Raw genomic sequence first — 24,381 nt, forward strand, 5'->3', positions numbered from 1 at the left:
TATTTTTATTAGCCAGAAATTTTAAAGAGACCGAAGATTTTATATATTTTATCATTCAGTTTCAGTCTTGAAAGAAACGTCGCGCTAATCATTTTTCCTATTCTTCTGTTCTAAACATTGTGTTTCGTCGAAAACAATGTTTACTAGTTTCCGATAGTTTCTTCGCGATCAAGAATCTACTTTTACGCGTTTTCTAGTATACAACGTTTTACAATCGTAGAAGATAAACATGCACTTGATGGACCATCAATGACCCAAGAAAGATAACTGCATCTATCGCAAACGATAACTGCACACACCACTTGCTTAGAGTTTTATACTGTTTATAAAAGTTAACGTACACAACATTGCGCTTGCGATGTAATTATTTTGCATATGACGCATTTTCCAGTAACGTTCGATGATTATCAAACGACGATCTATTAATAATAAAAAGAATTAATGTTATACATGTGATACAGAAATTATCTACGATTTTCTAAATCGTCGATTTATAGATTGCGGCTAAGAGGGTTGCGAAACCTCCTTATTGCGGAATTATTCTCATTTGCTCGGTTATTTTTAGTTGCAATTTCTATAGAAATTGTCGTGGCGAAGTTTTCAGCGCTTATTTATTTCAGTATGGCAACATCGTAAAATTCTACTACAGTTTTGCAACGCTGATTATTTTATTAACAGAAGTAAGTGATTAGCCTTTAACCCTTTTGATAAGAAGAGCGTGCATATACGCCTTTAAACGTCGAGTGAACATTTATAGAGAAAAAAAAAAAAAAAAAAAAAAGAAAAGATAGATGCACATACATTGACTCAGGAAAATATTTGAACGTTCACTGTGAAAATCTTTTACAAATATACACAATATTATGCATACTATACGAAACATGTTGCAATTTCATTTTTATTCCAATGTACAATTTGAAACAAATTCGAACAAATATTGTACAAGACGTATAACATATGCATGTACGAAGGTCTTCCATGGTAAGTGTATAAATATCTTCGTCAGTTACTACACATTCCCCGTAAAACAAAAAAACTTCCATTTAAATGCATTTTCCCTTACACTTTTCTTACTTGATACGTTGTCCAAAACTACTTTCAATCTCGAGAATACAATAGCAAAAGGGTTGAAGATTACGCTGTTAATCTTTCAAGATCAAATAGCTTACAGCTTGCAAGGAGATTCATACGTTTATCAATTATGAATAATAGAATTTCGTCGAATGGTTCTATAAAAAGGCATAATGGAATGAAGTTAAAAATACCGAAGAAAAATACATCTAATTACCGTTTGGTGTAATTAATAATTTATTAGATATTAATAGATTTATTATTACTAATTAAAATTTTTCGTACATTCAAAATAGTTCGAAGGAAAAACGTTGCTCTTGGAAAGGTTGATTTGCTAAAAATGTCTTTTGCTTTTTAGGAAGCTTAAAAAACAGTATTTCAGTGATATCGTTACAAGCCAACGCATAATACAGAAAACGCGAAGGTAATCTTGAAACAAAATCGCGATAATACAATCGCCACAAAGTGGCAATTGTATGAAAATCGCGATAATAGACGAGAAAAGACGGTACGTTGCGAAAACGCGTTTTACGATGCACGCACCGTGACAGGATATGCGTTGCAAGGTACTACCAGGTACTAGCCAAGGCATGATTAATGACTCGAGTAATTTGCAGGAATCCAACGCGATCGAGAACATCGGAGGATACCGGAACGCGTGGCGTCGAGAGCATAGAAGCGATTAGAGACGACGAATTTGTGGCTTGGTGAATCACGATTCTCGTGGAAATTCTACTGTCTGTTCATCGACCACAAACAAGCTGACAGTATCGTCTAAAATCATAATCCGCCGCGGTCAGATCATTTATCGTCAACGTAACAGCGAGTTTCTCACTTAACATTCGAAACGGCCAACTGGTAATTCACTTGTAAGAATGCTATCTTCAATCTCGACTCGAGATCCAAGAGTGTCTACGTGTGCGACACGTACCCACGGCTGGATTATCTGTCCGCGTTAAAAATTCTACTCCTAACTTCGTTCGACTCTTGTTCGTCCACTTCATTGATTATTAATTATGTACTTTGGAATTTCGATTCCAGAAGCAACTTCATACGGTATATCGGGGACTGTTTTATTTCATCTGTAGTTTGTATTTTACATCTTTGAAGATTTACAGTGTGAGCCATAAATAGCAGAATATTCACCGTTTCTTTGCAAAATGCGTTACTTGGTAAAGTAAGTAAATCCAATATTATATATAATATACTATAAGATATTATATAAAAGCAATAATATATTAAATGCAAATTCAATGTAATATTATATAGTTGTACTTTTATCAACACAACTGGAGAAACAGAGTCTTTGCAGCGATTTGTTTCATCGTCATTTAGATGTATTTGTTGTTAATGTTCCTTTATATGCACTTTGTACATTTTTGCATCATTGAACCTCCCATAAGTTGTCATGATAATATTTATTATAATTCTATTACTATTAGGTCGCCGGAAAAGTTTCTTTCGTTTTATAAGGAAATAATGGATGCACAACATTTTCCGTTTTATATTATTTTATCGAATTACGTATGATCCATTTTGTTTTATCAAAATAAAGATCACAACGTTCGACAGATTAGGTTTCGTGTTTGTATAAAGATGCATCGTTGTAAAAGACGTATCTGTAAAGGAAAGACACTTTCTGGACAACCTATTATTTTACTTACACTGCGGATGTATTATACCTTATGGTGTCTTATGATATAAAATGCTAAATTATTAAATAGAAACGCCAAAAATGGAGCAAATTTGTTAAAATTTTCTAACTGTTTTCTAAATATGTGACCTACGTATGTGCAATGTATGTATCCTAATACGAGTATCCCGATACTTACAGTCAGTAGCGTATAGTGATACCATGCAGAAATCGATGTCACGAACGGGACCACACACGTAGATTTCCACGACAAGACCGAATACTTTCTTCGTATCATAGCCAAGGCGTTGTTTTCAACATCATTAAAGGCGTTGCTTTAAAGATCGTTACAGGCGTTATTAAGAGCACGATGTAACGCCACATAATTTTATACGTGGCGAAATGAGTCGGATCACGCGACTCGAAGCTTTTTTGTCGTCGATGAAAAACGCCAGCAGTGGACACGAGTATTACTCTGCTTAGTTACAATGGTTTATCTACCATTTCGATACGTACGAGACAGCCAAAGTAGCATTATTTATTAATATTATTTAAACGTTTTACTAATTCGTCCAACTAAAAACGTTTAGTCGTTGCTTCGCAACAGCTTGTACGATACAACTTGACTTGAAACATGAACTTATTTATAATATTTTCAATTATAAGACACGCGAAGTTGTTTGAACAATTGCAGAAATTCTTCCTGCGGATGCACTACGTGTTACGCAAAACATTTTCTATAACGACTATCACGAACAAGTTGCTAAAGTTCGAAACAAATCGACAAATCTACGCGTGGATACACGTTACAGGACGTTTGAACCTGCCAGATAATAAATTCATCGGAAACTCCATTTGTACGTTTTATAATTTCATTACTCAAGCACACGATTGATATTCAATTCTTCAGAAATATATTAGCTCATTTACTATCCGCAAAAGGATAACGAAGATAAATTTAAACACACATACGCTTCGTATTGTACGCAAAATTATCGGAACAACAATTATCGCAACTATTCACACTGCACATACTATTTTCTCATCAAGCGTACGTTTCTATTAAAATTTACCAACTTTTACGTACATTTCAAGACTGCTTTTAAATTCCATCATTGTAATCGTATCATCGATACGATCGTCTCTTCACGGTGCTAACGAAATAGTGAAACACGTTAAAGTTTCGTGTGCCAGGCACACAATATATTCGCAAGAAATTTTCCGCGATAAGCAAATTTCAAATTCAAATAAATAAACGTGAATCATTGTATCTGGAAAAATAACAAAACGCTACACAGGACAATCCAACTTTTATAAGAAGGAAACAGAAAAGGGCTGCGAGTTTTCTCACTTCGTGGCAAGGCATTTTTTCCAGCAGATTTCTGATTCCGATGTTCGCAAGATCATCGAAGGACTAATCGTTTTAGGTACAGACCCGTGTTCAGACGGGATTCATTGACTAAAAGAGAGGATGACGTCAGAGGACAACAAGTCGGACAAGAGGGCGGTCGCATTCTTCTGGAATTCCAGCGTCTCGTTCCTACGGGAGAAGCATTTCCTGCCGCTAACAGAGCTAGAAGGCAGTAACAGTAGCAAAAGGAGAAACGTAGCCGAGAGATTCAACATCCGTCAAGTATTTTTAGGAGGGATTTCATGGAAATATCCTCGGTCCCAATATGCGTCACGTAGCTCGCTTCGGCCTCATAGTTTCGTTCGTTCGCTGCTCGTTCTCAGCGAATTTATTTCGCCAGAATTGAAGAACGAGAAAGGGGAATAATTGTTCGTTATGCGGTATTATGGCTCACTAAATGGAAAGAAATTTATATTTATATCGATAGCTTGTTGGAAATTTGGTGCAAATGCAGAGCGAGCGAGAACTTACGATTAGTATTAATAGCTTAGAATAAATAAAATAAATAAGACGGTAACGTAGGATGAATGCTTGGTGTATGGTAAAATATTGTAGTAACTTCTTTCTTATAGTTTCAGATGTTATTTTTGGCGCTTGTCAAATGTAGAATTTAGCGCAGAAACGTACGATTTTAGTAGAAATTAAAAATCGCTGTTTATACATAGAACGTTGAATAAATTTGCAGTTGAAACACGTTCGATAGAATTCCGATATTTTTCTGAAAAGCTTCTGTTTCTTTAAGTTTTATTTTATCTTTTGTTTCTATTTATCAATTATTTTATTTTTTCCCCATTTTCATCGTCCAATCCTCATTTTAAATCCGCCTTTTGGATTATTTTCGATCCAAGTGTATCTTTCGTATCCTATCGCTAAAAAAACGTTTCAAGTTTGAAGATAAAGCAGAAGAATCCTTATCGATAGTGCGATCTCGCATTCCAATGTTAAGTATAAAAACTCTTTCGAAACATCAAAAGTCTTTTCATTTAGTGAAACCAGAGTGAGTCACATTCTTGTCAAAATTTGAATCTGAAGCTCGGTGCTGAAATTTTCCACGGTACAATGTTTTCAAATCTGCCTGTACACTCTCATCCATCGGCCAGCTACGTGTCGATGATGTTTGGTCACGTATCAGTGACATAATTGCCGGTGTACAAATATTTCAATACAACGCCACGTAACACTCTTCCTCGATAAAAAAGGGAGAGGAGAGGGGAAAGAGTGTCTTACGGTACTGGTTACATCGTACGACAGAACAGGAAGAAAAGAAAGAAGAGGATGGTAATAAGCTAATAATTCATATGTTCGTTCACCTTGAAAGTTAGCCGGAACGGTCCTTCCACCGATCGATCGGCAAATTTGCGACTGCTGCAAATTTAACGATGACATTATCGGTTAGCAGAGAACGACTACGCGTTTAATGACAGGTGTCGTGCCATCGGCATGGAATTTCGTTTCTCCTTTCGAAGGTGCACCAAGTCGATCGAAACCGTTCTGCAAACACGTACATAAACGTATTTGCTCGCGATCAACGCGGTGGTAATGAGTTGCCAAGTTTACGTGTCAATTTATTCGTTATCGACGAGTAAATATTTGTACACTGATTGTCCTCGATCCCGTCTCCGCGTTTTGTAACACAAGCACGGATCTCGCGGTGAAATTTGTACACCGATGGAACTGTTAACAAACAGGAACTGCCTAAAATGTATTTTCCACTTACACGGTTGATCTTTTCTTTCTCACCTTTTCAGCTTTCTCTAGTTTTTCACGACGCGTCTCGGAAGGATACTTGGCATTTGCGATTGTGTCATGATGATAAATAGACCGCGGATTCACAGTAATATCGAATAATGCACGCAACGTGCAGAAATACACGCAACATCGAAAGTACGATACTTTTCAGAATATTTAATAGAACATGTTTCTGTATAAAAATTTGTTAAATTATGTTTATGAAGATATTTATTTGCATAAATATCCGCAGTCTAACGATAAGTGAAATAGTTGCAGAAAGTAAAGTGAATCAAAGAGACGAGAGCAAAGACTTGTGTGTGAGAATGATAGTATATCTTTACTAATACTATGTTGCACTATATATGCGTAGAACTTTGTACTTTTCATTCGTGCGTTCAACGAGCTTCTTATTCTTCTTATAAGACGTTTCAATTTTCCTACTGGAATGATTTTTTATTTGCCAGTCAGCCATGATGACAAGTGAAGCAATTTCTATGGAAACGAGGCCCGTGTTACGTTATATAGAATTTTGTGTTTCCTATTTGTGCGTTGACTGAACTTTTCAATTTTCCTACCACGCATTTTTATTTTTCTATTGAAGCAATCTTTTATTTGCAAGTGGGTCATAATGATAGGTGAACTAGGTTTCCAAGGAGACAAGATCTAAGATTTATGTGTGAGAATGATAGTGTATCTTTATTGGTACTGGAACTGTGTTTATGATACAAATTAATAACAGAGCGAATAATCGAGGATTGAAAATTGATTTTTCCGAGAAGTAAATCTACAACGGTATATTAATGCGAATTAAGTAAAATTTAGATTTTCGAATGATAGGATAAATGTTACGTAACGAATGTGGAAAGAAAGTTTCGGGCTGCCAAGGATGAAATTTCGTTTAAATTTGTTCTTTGATCCGTGTTGATCGAGATCTTTGTAAGAGGTTGGTAAGAAAATATTTACCGTAGTGTAGATAAATTTAGAATCAAAACATGGCTAGCGTAATTTATTCTGTAATATGGAATTTTGTGTAATGGCGTTAAGACATGTAATTTGAATTACAAACATTCAAGCCTTTAGTTCCACCGTGTTTTCGGATTTCATTTATACGTACAAAAAGAAATCTCATAAATCAGCGTACATTCAATTCATATGGCTATAAGAAAAGTTGTTAAAAATGCGCGCTGTGAACGATAATCTACCTGTTTGTAGCTCGTTTGTTATTATCGCGTAAAGGTAGAAATCCAATACCAACGAAGTTCGAAGTAAATCTGCTCCGTTAATCCAAAAATATAGATATAAATATGGATAAGAATACAAGAAAGCTGAAAAACGTGATCAAATAAAACCATCGTATCAATCTAAACGGATGAACAAAACTAATCGCAACTGAGATATTTATCCGCTTAAATACACGCGTTTTGCGTTTGTTTCTTTTCCATTCTTATCCATCGCTACATAGTAAATACATTATTCCGCTATTACTTCAAATCGCTATTCCCATACCACACAATTACCTATATAACAATATAATTCTCTGATTCTGTAATTCCTCATCCTATACATATATGTATGTAGAAGAAAACCCACCTATAAAACCCGTATCGGACACGAGCTTCTCCCATGTGAGATTGAGAAACGAGCCGACCTTAATACTACAAGTAGCAATTCAGTCAATACGACTCAGCAATGAGTTTACAGAAGCTAACAAGCATTAAAGAGCGTATAATTCTATTCCTAATGAGTATCATCGTTTGCAATCGTTTAGCTTTATTTCTATGAATTAATTTCTCTTCGAGACAATAATACTTTTCAGGTTGCGAAAGAACGTACGAATGTACAGATAATTATTAAACTATTATCATTTCCATGCTTTTTCTTCATGTTTCGACTTTCTATCTATAGTTATATATGGTAATATCGATGGTAATTGCACGTCATTGCAGCAAATTCAAATTAATTTAGCAAATATTACTGTAAATATTATTATATTGTTTTCTGTAAATATTATTCGAAATTATTATAGCACTTTACAAAAAGCTTTGGAAAAGTATTTATTATACGATTAATTGAATATACTATAAGCATTCCCCTGTTTGTACGGCACTGTAGATGTAACTATTACTATATGTAAATATCCCAGAATAAATGACAGATAAAAAAATGTTTAATACAATAGCTATTAATACTTTTATTTGGTATGCACATAATTTCCAAGCTATAAATAGACTGCAAAGGTTTATGCACTTACGAGAAATTTAAATACGCAAGATATAAAATGTTTAAATTAAACTACTCCTTATAGTAATTAGAGAATGAAACAAATCTCTATTTAAATTCCACTGCTCCAATTCTGCCAGTAAAAATCTGATCTTGTTAATTTAGTCAATTACAATTTTACTGTACACGATCTTCAACATTGAACTTCCTTTCCTTCAACATTACACTACCAATTATAAATAGTAGAACATTGACTGGTTAATTTTTCTACAATTAAAATTTTACGTTATACAGGGCATATAATAGCTTTACGATACGATAAACTCAAAATAAAAGAAACGAAAAGCATTTGATTTGTATTAAATATCAGAAACTGCCCTATTATATATATATAAAATATAAATAAAAATTCATCCAAAGATACTAATATACAGAACCATATTCCTATTAACATATAGAGTCATCTGGATACATCAATAAATCACGAATTCTTATTCAAGTTTATATTTTTGAAAATGTAATCAGAAAAGTAGAACTCGACTGGGAAGTTGTTTTACTCGCCCAGCATTGGTATTACAAAGTATCGAAAGAACTATACTCTGGATATTTTATATATTTCTTCATACTGTGTTATTTTGTACAATTCCAAATACCAAGTGTTATAGGAAGTAGTATACTTTAGATATTTTATTATATTTATTTCTCCATATTCTGTCCATTTTGTACAACTTCAAATATCTACTATTACAGAAATTACTATACATTGGACATTTTATATATTTCTTCATGCTGTGTGCATTTTGTACAATTCCAAATACCAAGTGTTATAGAAAGTAGTATACTTTAGATATTTTATATATTTCTCCATATTCTGTCCATTTTGTACATCTTCAAATATCTATTATTACAGAAATTACTATACATTGGACAATTTATATATTTCTTCATGCTGTGTGCATTTTGTACAATTCCAAATACCAAGTATTATAGAAAGTAGTACACTTTAGATATTTTATATATTTCTCTATATTCTGTCCATTTTGTACAACTTCAAATACCTACTATTACAGAAATTACTATACATTGGACATTTTATATATTTCTTCATGCTGTGTGCATTTTGTACAATTCCAAATACCAAGTGTTATAGAAAGTAGTATACTTTAGATATTTTATTATATTTATTTCTCCATATTCTGTCCATTTTGTACAACTTCAAATATCTACTATTACAGAAATTACTATACATTGGACATTTTATATATTTCTTCATGCTGTGTGCATTTTGTACAATTCCAAATACCAAGTGTTATAGAAAGTAGTATACTTTAGATATTTTATTATATTTATTTCTCCATATTCTGTCCATTTTGTACAACTTCAAATATCTACTATTACAGAAATTACTATACATTGGACAATTTATATATTTCTTCATGCTGTGTGCATTTTGTACAATTCCAAATACCAAGTGTTATAGAAAGTAGTATACTTTAGATATTTTATATATTTCTCCATATTCTGTCCATTTTGTACAACTTCAAATACCTACTATTACATAAATCACTATACATTGGACAATTTATATATTTCTTCATGCTGTGTGCATTTTGTACAATTCCAAATACCAAGTGTTATAGAAAGTAGTATACTTTAGATATTTTATATATTTTCCCATATTCTGTCTATTTTGTGAAACTTCAAATTTCTACTACTATAGAAAGCACTATACTTTGTGTGTTTTGTACATTAGATTATCCCAAACGTTTCTTTCGTTTCATAAGGAAATAATAGAAGCACTACACTTCTCTTGTTATTTTATCGAATAACATATGACCCATTTTGTACCAACAGAACAAAACGTCCTAAACATAATTCGTAACCCATTTCATTCCAATAGAAAGAAAGTTCTGTGACAACCTAACACTTTCTCATACTACGCGCATTACGTGCAGTTTTGCGCTCTCGAATTTCGTCCTACATACGTAAAAATCCGCAGTCTACACGTCGAGGACTAGGAACTAGTCAACTAGGAAGATCGTCAAATCGATGATATAGAAGATCGGTCGTTAGAATCGAGACGTATCGATTTCTATTAATCCGGAAACCGATGGAGAGGTTTCGGTAGGGTCGTGGCTGGATCGGGCCGCTGGAGGAAGCAACGGAATGCGAGAGAGCCACTCCCGCCTCTCGTCGAAGATACGGGTTGGGGCCGAGCAGCGGCGACCTAGAGGCCGAAAGACAGAGGGAGAGAAAGGAAGCCCGTCTCGAGGAACGACCGAGAGCCTCGTCGAGGAACGTCGCGTCGCGAGAAACAGGGAGAGAACGATCGAGCCCAACGAAGAGTGCGTGCTTTTCAGCTCGTTCTTTTGCGCCGAGTGGGCAGCAGCCGATGGCTTCGATCCATAAGATAAAACGAGAAGAAGATAGAATATAGAGGAAGATAGGAAGGTTGGAGTACTCAAGTACTATGGCAAGAGGGAAAAAGAAAGAGGAGATGAAAAGAAGTGTATTCGCGAAGAGAAGAGGAGAGGAGAGGAGAGGAAAGAGTGAGCTAGATTCTTTATACGCTGGCTCACGAAAGTATTTGAACACTTACCGTGGGGAACTTTTTATTTTCATATCGTACGCGTTCTATTTATTCGATTCATTTTTACACGGTTCTTCGTTTCCAGGTTTCGGCGAGTTTCCCATTTCACATTGTACTACGTCCTTTGCTCCTTTCATTTTTGAAATCTACGTTGTACCTCGAATGCGACGGTACGTGGAAAGTATATGTTACGCGGAACATTCTGAAATTTCATTAGCGCTGTAATGCCATTGGCACGATTATGTCGGTGAATGTTGAAACCAATGTAAAGACGTATATAGAAGTGATTAGATATTTATTGGAAACGTATGTGTAGTGAAATATCGATATACAGTATGACTGGACATATATTTTAAAAGCACGCAGTGAACGTATAATATCTCGCTATGGAATATCTTTCTTAATATAACGGATAGTTGACTGTTTAAATATTTTCGCGATCTCTGCAAATATTTCTGTGGCAAATATCTTGTAACTTCTATATACATTTTCAGATATGTTTCAAGTTTCATCGATATAATCGTGATAGTCAAGTGAGACAACAGTGCTAATGAAATTTCAAAATGTTTCGTCTAACGCACGTAATACGTTCATAAAAGGTGTCTACAAGTGTGCAAACGCTTTCGTACGACTGTGTGGATGATACGAGACGAACAAAGAGAGAGGAAACAAGGAGTGGAAGATGTAGGAATGGTAAGATGATAGAGAGAGAAAGAGAAGGAAAGAGAGGAGAAGAGAAGCGTATCAAGGACGACGAAACGAACAGAGTAGTATTATAAAAGGCAGGCGACAGGCGCCCGCCATACCGAAGAGCTTCGTGTTACCGGTATCCAGGTCCCTCCCTTCGACTGGCGCTATAAGGCGCCCTGCTCCGTATAACTTGCCCTTAACCGCGTCTTCTGCTTTCACGGTCTTCTCTTCTCTCAAGGTTGAGCGAATTTCGGTCGCTGACACGTGACCGAGCGTACGATTTAAACGTATTTACGGATCGTGCGATGATCGGCATAGTAAATCGAGTTTCGAGCATGTTCACAGACACGAAGCAATTGCTAAATACAAAACATAACGCGAAGAGACGATAGAATGTTTCGAACGAACAAATCTGAAAAAGAAAATCTAAAATACCAGAGATATTATCGTTGATAACCATGAGTAGTTGATACGACATTAATCTCATACATATTTTATACAATGACTACAACTGAATTGTACTTGAGAAAATTCGGAAAATTCAACTAAGACTCTCATCTACGAAAAGATGAATATGACTATATGTGATCGATCACATCGATAATATCAATAAATGTACTTACCAAATGTAGACTTACTTCGCCTCAAAAAAAGAAGAAAAAGAGAAGAATCTAGAAATCGAATATCAAGCAACTAATATGCACAAAGATTCAAAAATTAAATCACAGCTACGACATTCCAAGAAATCTACTTTCGTGGAAACTTTCGAAGATAACAATGATACGTGTAAGTAATTACTAAGGCGAGAATAACTGAATATCGTCATCATTTGATCGAAGAATTGAAGAGTGTTTGACAGAATATCATCAGCGCTATCATGATGCCAGCAGAAACAATACGGTGATTCAGGACGGGCTTTGAATCGAGAGCGGGAAGCTTAAAAACGCAGTCGGCGTAACGCAATACGAACAAGATTTGTCCTCGTGCGTTTGAAAGGGACTGCACGGAGCGTTGTGCCATGTCCTTCGTCGTATTCGTTGAATTTTGCGCAACCAACTGGTGGAACTCTGTCGCTGACAGCGTGCACAGAGCACGTGCGGAAATAAATCGTATCGCCACAGAAATTCTTTATACACACGCTTCTCGCTTCCCTTTCTTCTTCTTCGTCTTTCCATCTTTTTTCTTTTTTTTTCTTTTTTTTTTTCGAGAAAAAAAATTAACGATTAAGTCCCTCGATATTACTCGTTCGAGACTGAATATCGAGACACGCTTCTTCTTCCCTTTTTTCTTTTTAATGGAAACTGATCGAGATGACTTTTAAAAATCATCGATTCGTGCCTCCTTTTGATAATTATCTTGAGAAAAAAGTTAATGAGGTGATTCTTTCAGACCCGCCCATAAATATATCCTGATAATTCTTTGGGGTAAAAAATGAAAGTGATAACTCTTAAACATCGTCAAGTTGTATCGCCTTCTTATACGGTTGTTTGATGAAAAAACTAATGAGACGGTCTTCTTTTTAAGTTGTCTGTAAATTCTGTGATATCCTTTAATTATTGTCTTTTTTTCTACATTTAAATCGCATAAATTGCTTGGTTATTAGAGACAGAAACTATACTCTTCTATATTATCTCTGACATTAAATCATTTAAATTGCTGTAATAATATGTAGTAATTAGACCATGCGGAATTTTTAATATTTATAGGAAATTTACCGATGCGAGAATGTATAGAATACAAGTAAGATGAAAAGATACATGAAATATTGAGAATTTGTATCTGTTACAATATTTAGTAAGCGAAAAGTTTAAAGCATTTTCTCAATTGCATACAAAAAGATATGAATTTGCATAAATATTCGCAATTTTGTAATAATTATCGTTATGGTTTAACATATTCATTGTTCGTTGACTATTCATTATCTACAATATATTAACAAATAATCTTCATACGAAATGTATCCATGTATTTCCACAAAAATCCTAACTCTATTCCTAAGAAGAGTATCGTAATAATCGATAGTACAATCAAGACAAGATTGACTTTGTATACAAAGATATTAACTTTATCGCGATTCTAATAATTGCAAAATTCTATTCTACTGTACCATTGATGTTAATCGAAAGAATTTAAAGGATCTGCCTATAAAAATTGCGTTAGGTACACGATTCCCGTTCTCGAAGCTTCTCAACCGTTCCACTGTTTTAATTGCCTCCGGTTCGTAGTCCACCGCATTACGGAATGTTGGTTCGAGTTTCATGAATGAAGAAATTTCTCCTATTTCCCGGGTGAATGCAACAAGTGGCGATGAGCGGTCTTTTATCTGCTCTGCTCCATCGTGCTGGCCCAGTTTCCTTCTCCGAGCATAAATCTACTACACACCGACTACATCTGCTGCCTCGTGACAGGCAAACTCTCATAATCAATTTCTTTCTTTCAACGAACGTAATCAAATTCGTCTTCTTTTCTCTACATATTTATTTCTAGATTCGCGAAATCTCTCGAAAGCTGGAATGCTTCTTTCTTCTTTTCTCTTTTTTTTTTCTTTTCTCGAAAGTATATCTATCTTGCGAGAAACTAAAATCTCAACAAATTTCGTTGAGAAAACGTGATTTATTTTTCCTTAATATAAATACAACGAATTAACGAATGTAACGATTAAAACGTAAGCCTAAAGGCCAGAAACAGAAACTCAATCGCATCGTTATTAGTTAACTTTTAATTGTAACGATATGATTTATGGTTGGGATACTTTGTTTGGAAATTTCTCTATCGTCGAGAAAGTAATACACGAAATAAGATTAAATCAGCTGAATTATATAGTCATCCACTGGATAACGCTATAGGAAGATTAAATAAAAATAAATTAGTACCGTTAGTTTCGTACTTTCGTCCGTTATTCATACAAGTTATTATTTATTCGGAGAATTTCGAGACTTTCGAATCACAAAAATAGCGTAAACTTGTAGACTTTCGAGGGGATTTTAAATTTTCGAAGCACCGAGCGTCCCACGTCTACTTCTTTTTGTTCTTCTCCTTTTTCCAATTCCTTTTTTTTATCCTTTCACTTATACCACCCGCATTTACGCGGATGACGAATACCACCAGCAATCTGATTTTATCATGCTAATACCGCTATCGTGAGAGACCTCGTGTTTTTTCCTCGACCAACGATTCCGCGCTGTCGACCGATACTTTTATCGCTGCGAAATAGCTCGATCGAAACGGACGGTCGATTTATCGTAAAAATTACGTCAAACGATAGAACGAATTCGGTCTAACGATTCACGTGATCTTTAGACGCTTCTTAATTCAATTGCGTCTCAATCGTATTTACTATCCTCGTGATTATGCGAATGGATATATCTTCTTCGATTAATCTCTGCTCGTTTCTGCTTTTTAATTAGATGTTCTATATTAGGAAGCTTTGCAGCGATATTTAATCGTCTTGCGATAATTATTTTACGTATCATGGAATACAAATTAATTTCTGTAGGACACTTGTAGTACTCCTTTTTTCAACTTTCTCTTTCTTCCAGATCCTATCTTTTTAACGTTTTGTATGATGTAAGCGCTTTTACAAATTTCATCAAGCTCGCGGGATTCAACCTCGTAGTAGTTTTATAACTAGTTAACTGATCTATACTTTACGTTATAGTCTATGAAGACCGTGGACGCGAGACATGATAAGTTCCACGCGGTTTTCGTGTTTTGTGATCTACTGATTAAAAAATGTCATACGACGTTATCATATTCTATATTTCTAAATCTCTCTTTCTATTACGCTCTTTACGGTGGTATTTGAACACTCGGAATAAAAAGCTTGCACGCGTATATTACGCGTATTATACGAAAGATTTTGAAACTTCGTTAACGTCGTGAGACACGACTGTCAGGATTGTATTATACATTGAAACAAACCTGAAAATTATTAGTTGTTTGTATTTCTGCTTGCGGTGGTACTCGGAATAAAAAGCTTGCACGCGTATATTACGCGTATTATACGAAAGATTTTGAAACTTCGTTAACGTCGTGAGACACGACTGTCAGGATTGTATTATACATTGAAACAAACCTGAAAATTATTAGTTGTTTATATTGCTGCTTGCGGTGGTACTCGGAATAAAAAGTTTGCACGCGTATATTACGCGTATTATACGAAAGATTTTGAAACTTCGTTAACGTCGTGAGACACGACTGTCAGGATTGTATTATACATTGAAACAAACCTGAAAATTATTAGTTGTTTATATTTCTGCTTGCGGTGGTACTCGGAATAAAAAGCTTGCACGCGTATATTACGCGTATTATACGAAAGATTTTGAAACTTCGTTAACGTCGTGAGACACGACTGTCAGGATTGTATTATACATTGAAACAAACCCGAAAATTATTAGTTGTTTGTGTTTCTGCTTGCGATTAATTTTCCCAATTGAATGAAATTATAACATCTTAATTTAACAAAGTAGCATCCCAGTTATTTTACGATCGAAATTTAACAAGAATTTCTACATCTACGTTATTAATAATTTTCTACATCTTTTTCGTTTTTCTATTGAACCACTTTATTCCCACGAACTCTAATTCTTTGTCAGTTCCTCGCGTTTCTCTGTTTCCACTCTTTTAACGGTATAATTTCGTTTCTCATCCAACGATAAACCTATAGAAACAAGAGAGATCGCGTTCTGAACATAGCTCACAGGCTTAATTATACCTTCAAGAACATTGGAGCCCTGACAGGATCGCTTTATATAAATACAGGCCACACTGTCGACAAGAGATATTCACCTCAAGTGGCATATAACTCGCGAACTAGTGCACTTGCATTGACGATTATGTATACAGTATCGAAGTCGAAGAAACTTTAGGACGCTATAAATTTTCTTAACTTCAATACTAAACATTTCTCACCATATTGTCAACCAATCGTTTATTCTCTACCATACGTATATTATATTTGTTCACTGTTCTTATTAAAATCAATTACTAACATCTTGTTATAAATATCTTATTAAATCGAATATTATAAAAATGGTAAAATTATCGTGTCTTTCTATGTTTCTTATTTTATAAACTTTCTTTCGCCCATATGTACATAGCTACATATCTACTTTCTTTATATTTACCATTAGAAATCGGGTTACTCCAACTTACACAAGTCACATTGAATTCGAGTAACTTGACTAATCTGAATAAGGCTTAACGTCAACGGATGTACAGTTCTTGTAGCCAGAGGCGCTATTATTTCGTCATAGCAGGCTTGGCATATAAACGGTACCATCTTGCATTATACGTCATGGTACGTGAGATCTCAATGGTCGCACAGTGTGTGTATTAATTACACGCGTATGTATTAATTAAATCGCAATCTGTCGAGGTATCGCGCGCTAAATGCCCAGGAGAAAATTAGACGAGCACGGTGAATAGAATTTTCCAAAACAATAGTATAATTTCATTCGAGTCCTTGGCAACGGATCGTCTTGCATAGAAATAAAAGCTTACGTGTTGTTTTGTTAGAAGTCTATCTCGCATGGATCGAAGTCTTGCCGGAAACGATGTGATTTCCATGGAAAATTGCAATTTTAGACGATTATGCTCGGACATCGATTCCGAAGTAAGAACTCTTTAAGGAAATCTTTAAACTTTGTACTTGGACATATTCCGTTTGGAGAATTCGATTGCTAATTTGAAAATTTGATATTTCTTTTTAATGTAATTTAATGGTATTGACAAATAATAATAATAATAATAATAATAGAAAAGTATTATCGTCTATGAAATAGTAGTATTCTTTGCTACTTGGCTCTTGTATTTCCTGATTCTCTATCTCCACACATTCTCATCGAATCGAGCGAGATTCTAAAATTCAATTTTTCAATTGCAAATATTTTTATACATTCTGCGACAACGACGAAAGGTGTGTTATTAATTCGATATTTTAGATATTTTATATATCTACGTGCATTATCTTACGTTCAAAGAATTTTTATGTATTTAAGAAAAATAGCAAATACCCGGATAATTCAGTGGAAATCACAGAATGACGAATTATTCTCGGATCAATGTAATTACTTGCGAAATAACTACTAATTATTTTATTGTCTAGTTACTATTCTGTACTTCTTGATAATTGTAAGAAAAAAAGAAGAAATTACATCCACTACCAGAAACATAATCGTGCGAAGTAACTTTTAATATCTCGATGATTCTCGGTACCGATTAGCTCAACGTGACTCGGCATCGGAAATAATTTCTAGTTCGATATTCAACTTAATTGAAAGTCGCGACGACAGCGAGACATCGATCTCCAGAAGACGATTTCGCTATAACCAACCTTATTACGCAACCATAATCTGCGAGAGATCGAACGAACGCGTCTCTCTCCAGCGAGAAGCAGGCGGAATCTATCTATCGATGGCTGAGGGATCTGCGTGCTCGTATCGATCCAGAAAACCAGTTTAGGATCAGCCACGAAAAGAGAAAAGGAAGAAAGAGGGAGCAGAGGCAGTCAAAACCAGCCGCAAAACCGAGCATTGTAAAAATGCCAGTAAAAATAGCATGGAACATAATTTTAGGGTCTGGCCTTAAAAATTTGTTCGAAAACGATAGACTAATTTCGAGAGGATCAAAGAGTCGATTTAGCAGAACAGCTACAACACGTTGAAAAGTTTCCAATTTTTAGATTATTTGTAACAGATAATTATAGAAGCGAACCATCTCTTTTGCGTGATGGATTAAAGTGAATTATTTTACTTAATAAAAGTAATATTATTAAGTATTATTAAGTATTATTAAGTATAAGAAGAATATAAGAGCTGGCACGTTAAAAGAGTAATACTTATATCTAAGAACTCGTTAATTTTGGTATTATGAATATCAATTGTACAAGCGAATTATTCTGTAGGGCGAATCAAGACAGATCATTTTGTCTGATAGATTTGGACTATTAAATCTCAGAATTGTAAAATTATTTTAATCGTATCTCTAACGGTTAATTAGTAACATAGAACTCGTAACAGTTTAGTAATCTAATTGTAAATTTAATCGGTTAAAAATGTTTCATTCAGAGACAGGAAATTCAAAGAATATAATTCAAATTGTACAAATGTGAAGAACGTAGTTTTACTCGTAAAGAAATCTGTTCACTCATAAATGATCGAATTATTAATTAGTTATTAATTCAATTTCTACATATGTTAAACTATCTATCTTCCAAATCTCAATTTTCCGACAAACTTACATACATCTATACTTACTTTCTCACATTGAATTTCTTAGAGAAAAAAACGTGGATGTTTTAACAGAGAAAACGAAGTTTCTCTCGCAACCTGTGTGAGATTTTCACGCGTAAATTAAAGTAGATTCTTGTAATTTTCTCGATACAAGCACGATAAGACCGATCGGCTTCCATCAAGTATTAGATCGGTGTTTGCTAGCAAGTCTACGTCGACCACGGAAACGGCGATACCCTGAAACCTATAGCCATATGGTTCGTCGCAATCAATAAGATCGATTTACAACACGTCCGTTCGAGTTATAAGATGATCTTTTTCGCGTATGCAACATGAATTGGTCGTGAATGAAAATGAGAAACTGCAGATGTTCGTTACGCTTGCGCTTGCGACTCGAGAGTCTGTAATGTTTCATAGTGTAGTAACAATTTACGAAAGAACATATATTTCAATGTAAATATTGTTCGAAATTAGAAACGTTAAACGATTTTACGATAGAAAATTAATATATTACGATATTTGTAGGTATAAAATGAAATTTTCAATTTGTAACGAAAGTACAAATGTATTATTACAAACTTTTGTTCGATTTTAACGTTACGATAAATATAGAATCTATAATTGCGGACAATTTAGTAAAAGACTGATAATAGCAAGATATTCTAAAAATGAACGTTATCGAACTACTGATTATTATTACTGCTAATTGTCCATAGATATATACTCTTGGTCAACTAACTGTAACATTTATTCTAATTTCATACGTTTAAAAAACTATGTGGAAATGTACGATAAAAGTAAATAGACAAATGCTAAAATAAGGTAGCTTTAAAGTTAAAATTGAAAAGTTGAAAGCTAATTAATAGTAACAACTGGTTATTAATATAGGATATACTTGCAACGATGCAAGCATCATTGTATTTAGAAATATAGAACTTATTCATTTTGTTTCTGTTAATATTTATACGTTCTATTAAACTCTGATAAATTGAACGAGGATACTGATCAAATAAAAACTTTAGTTCTCAACTGAATGATCGAATTTTCCATAAGCTTCCATTTAACTCTACTGATTTACATTTGCTTACAATACTCGTTCACACTGGCTTTCAAATGCACTTTGCTTCAAGCGATACACTTGTTCAATTACGCCTATCTGCATTTTCAATGCATACTATTACATTCCAAGGCGAATAAAAATATCCCCACATAGGTGACTCAAATCTTAATAAATCTCCACGATGTTCGTATCATGCGCTCGTATGAAATAGATCGTTTAAATATGCTGAAAATCAATTTTCTTTATAGACTAATTTCTACGTGCATTTAATAACAGTCAATCAAAAATGTCACGCTGATATACATACATACATATATATGCTAAAATTTTACACGATGTTATTTGAAACATTAATTCAGACACCATGAAACACGTTTCTCTGATACGTTCGTCGTAGTCGTAGAACTTTTGCTTTGAGCTAGGTCGTGAGATGTGACACGCGTTAAAGGACGATCTCCACGACTCGCATGCTAAACGTTCACGGGTAATAAACATGAGTTATCGCTCGAACGATTGCGTGGGGCTACACATTCCATGTGTTCACGTACTGTCGGTGGAAGAGATATAGCGAGGTTATAAAATCAATCAGACGTTGTAATTTACTTGTTCCAAGAGTCGACACAATAATTTCAGACACACAGTGACTTGCATTAATATTCGAACATCATGGAAAATGAAAATACCGATCGTTTAGTTTCAAACATTTCCTATATATTGTAACAATTTTAAACACGCAAACGGGCACAAATTATCCTTTCTAATAGAAATATAATAATTTCTTTCGATGTCTATTCTTGCCTTTCGATCTTTCTCAAAGGATCTTTGGATTATCTTAAATTATTAATCGTTATTATTAAATGTTATAATTGTTATTCTAATAGTCAAGTTTCGACTGTATATCGATTTATGAATGATTTTAGCAAACTGAGATTCAAGGTGCGTCTATAAAATGCGTCAGATTCTGGGTGCGGTTACATCAATCGATGTCGCCGATTAAATGCTATAATTTATGACGTCGCTATATCAGGTATAGGGACAAGCATGAAATGTACCCGCAAACGCACACGCGTGTCCGCGATTAAAATATGGAAGAAGAAGACACTCACCTTCGGGTCTCAGTCTGTCGGCGAAAAGGCAGTACGGGGGTGGCGGCGACTCTGAAACGAGGAAGAGGAATAACAAATTAATACGTATGGCGAGTGTTTTTCAAGAAATTCAAAAGCTGGATCTTTCATTTGATCTTTTGACATTAGATGTGTTAGTATATAAATTATACATATAACGAGGTTTCTGGTCCTTCTATCGTATATATAATTACATATCGAAGTCCATAAATTTGCCCCTTTTTTTATCTTAGACGCGTTAACTATTTATTAAAATTGTTATTTCTCTGATTTTTCTCTTATTTTTTTCTTGTGAAAATTTCCTTATGAATACAAATTGAGCGAATAAATAATTTATAGCTTGTCGTATTGTATTATACTTTATTATAACCAATATGAAATTATAAGAAATAAAATATTTTATGAAATAGAACCTAATCTTTAATTTAAGCAGAATTTACTATCAGTTTATATGTATATTTATTACTAATTTTTTTAGAATATTAAATACCATACACGAAGCTACTAATTAGGAATCAATGAGCAAAATATAATTATTCAAATAAGTATTATCGTAATTATATGGTGAATAATTTATCTACTAGTTCCTAAAGGTACATTAATTTATTTTCAGTCGTTAGTTAGTTGTAAGTAATTTAAATTTTAATTTATTCTATATTAACACAGCAAGAAAAAATAATTTACAGCGTTCTTAATCTACCCGAAACCGACATAAAACACTTCTCATCGCAATAAAAAATTTATTTTTATGCATTAACTACTCATATCTAATTTAAATCGATATTTATTATAGATTAATAAACTGCCTTATTTTAAGCTAAAATAAAATAATTCAAATTTACAATCTTCCCACATATGTTAAAATTACAACTAGAAATTATCAATCGATCCAAAACACTTTTAATTTCGACAATAAAAGAATTATTATTACCAATTATTAGATGGCCAATGTTGATACGTTTATACGAAATTAGATAGAAATAGGAAATTAAATAAAAATATATAAAATATTCAAAATAAAGTACTCGCTACAGCATTTAGATGAAACGAATCTCCCTTTCCTATTTTACTTATTTAAAATCACCACCATACCATAATATCCATAATACAGTTGCGTTACATACTCTTATACAATATCATGTACATATATTAAGCTAATCTGCTATTGGGCTTAATCATAGATACATACGTATATGATATTTACGTTATTATACTGGTCATATTACTGATAACAGATATCAATTACAGCGTATTGCTACATTGCTATAACGCAGCTAGATTAGTTAGAGGATTCATATGTTCGTATTAGCAGAAGATTCATATGTTAGAAGAACTGTAAGAAAGAAAAGCAGAAAAGAAGAAAGATCTTTAATTAGGTTCCGTTTCTTTAACGATATTCATAAAAATATAAATTTGCATAAACATCCACGGTCTACCAATTACATTTATTCCGTAAGCATCCTTCGCGTCGTTGGAATACTGCAAGGCACGTTAAAAGGAAACGAAGAACATTCATTAAAGGCGCCAGACCGCGATCAATCTATTTTCGTGGGAATCTCGTTACGCTCGCGTCCCGATTCCACTTTAATCCAGAACGGATTGCCGCGACGCGACGGTTGGTCGCGAGTGCGAGAAATTAGAAACCGACTCAAGGCTCCGCGTTTCGATTAAGCGGAATTAATGGGAATCCGCGCGGGGCAGCGCGGTACGGCGCGGCACGGCTCGCAGAACGAACGAACGAAACGAAACAGGCCTGGCGCCCGTTAGAAGCCACGCTCCAAAAGCGGACGATTCTATTATTGGCGCGGCCAACAGCGAAACCGGTACGCCGCTTTTCGTCCTTTTACGTATCGGCCTGAAAGCGTAGAGGACAAACGGTGGGCTCCCGCGAGTAAAATTGCGAACGTCAAGGTAACCGAGCGGACGCGAGCGGCGCCTAGCCGATCGAGATGCCGCGACGCGACGCGACGTCGCGTCTGCCGACAGGGAATTCTCAAGGAACGCCACACCGAATCTCCTAGCGATGGGATCAAGTTCGGATATTTACTTGCAAAACTAAATCAAATACAATGCGCAACGTTCGCTTCGTAAGGACTCGAATTATGCTACGTTCATAATATGTACATATATATGTATGTGCTTGTAAATTCAAATCAAGTTTCACTTTGGAATTGTTGAATATTCTTCGCAAATAGATTACGGATTTCGAGAAATTTAAAGGTACGAGAAAAGGTACACGCAATGCACGTAATACGCAAAACACATACTGGTTATAATTTTTAATAGATACAACAAATCTGTGTTTGATATCATTTTTAAGAAGAATAATTGAAGATAGATGAAAGCTGATTATGAGGGCAGAGATATGAGGGTTAAGCGCTGGTTAAGATCTTAATTAAATTAAATAGATTAGAATACGTGCTTCTGATCGCAATTGACAAATTTATACAGATTTTATGAGAAGCCAAATATTTGAGATTTCTGATATGTTCTAAACGCATAAAGGCAAAATTATGATCCATCGATCGTTTCCATGATCATTATCGTATCTTATATGAAAGCAGGAAATGTCCTAATATTATAAGTATGTATGTACATCTATTATAATACTTGCGACATACTTGAGTCCGTCAGTAAAATTTGCAATACGATTAGGTGTAGCAAGGCTGCATCAACGATACATACCGACAACTGGGTTAACGAGCCTTTTCCTTCCAAAGGATTTGTCCCTCGATCAAGACGTAGTATTTAATGATATTCATTTATTCAGAGAGAGGTCTTCTGTCGATACATTGCTCTGTATTTAATTACACACTATACCGATATTTTATGCTGTTTGTACACTTAATTGCACAGTGGACGATATTATTACATGGAAATATTTATATTTGGGGGAGTTTGTAGTTAGAGTTTATCGTTAGATAAAAGTACATTTGCTTTAAAATTAGACACTATCATAATATATTGAAGGACATTATTACGTGGAAATTCTGGAATTTTTAAGACTTTATATACGCATAATTATAGGGTGAACGATGTTCAATACTTCCAAATGGAAATATTAGCTTTTTGAAAAATTTATACTAAATTATATACTGGAAAACGTTGAAAAATTCATATTTTAATTATACAGTGTATTGTTAAACAGAAATATCGAGTATTCCAGGAGTTTAATTATATATTATTTAGTTGTATATCTATCAAGGAACAATGCGATAAGAACGCTGATATGATAAAATGTTAAAAAAGTAAAATGTCTTCTATATGTTATACCATTTGAACGTAACATGTATCGTCTAAATATTTAGACAAAAAATATGTCGAAATTAATTCCTACGATTTCTCGTACAATGAATACAAAGAGTTTAATAATGCTACGCGTAGAATACATTATACCTTTGAAATAAAATTATTTTTTTCCTCTTTCTTTATATCAAGTAACATGCAATTATAAGTATTAAAAAACAGACACGCGAGATATCTCGTCTAAAACGACGTACGAACAACACGGGGACGTGAGATATCTGGTTTACAGTGTCGCGTACACAACATCGTGTCGCGAGATATCTCGTCCGCGAATGCGAAGAGGTTAATCCGAATATCCTTGACAAGGAAACGA

General features: G+C 34.3%; 1 protein-coding gene across 1 annotated transcript in view; it reads right to left on the minus strand.

Moving 5' to 3' along the window:
- Dad (Daughters against dpp) overlaps window positions 1–24,381 on the minus strand; it is a 107,474-nt gene that overhangs the window by 62,949 nt on the left and 20,144 nt on the right. The window contains exon 2 of the mRNA XM_072009600.1: window positions 20,745–20,795. Within this exon, the coding sequence (XP_071865701.1) occupies window positions 20,745–20,795 (51 nt within the window). The remainder of the gene's footprint in view (window positions 1–20,744; window positions 20,796–24,381) is intronic.

This window comes from Bombus fervidus, chromosome 8, assembly GCF_041682495.2.
Source record: "Bombus fervidus isolate BK054 chromosome 8, iyBomFerv1, whole genome shotgun sequence".
Lineage (NCBI taxonomy): Eukaryota > Metazoa > Arthropoda > Insecta > Hymenoptera > Apidae > Bombus > Bombus fervidus.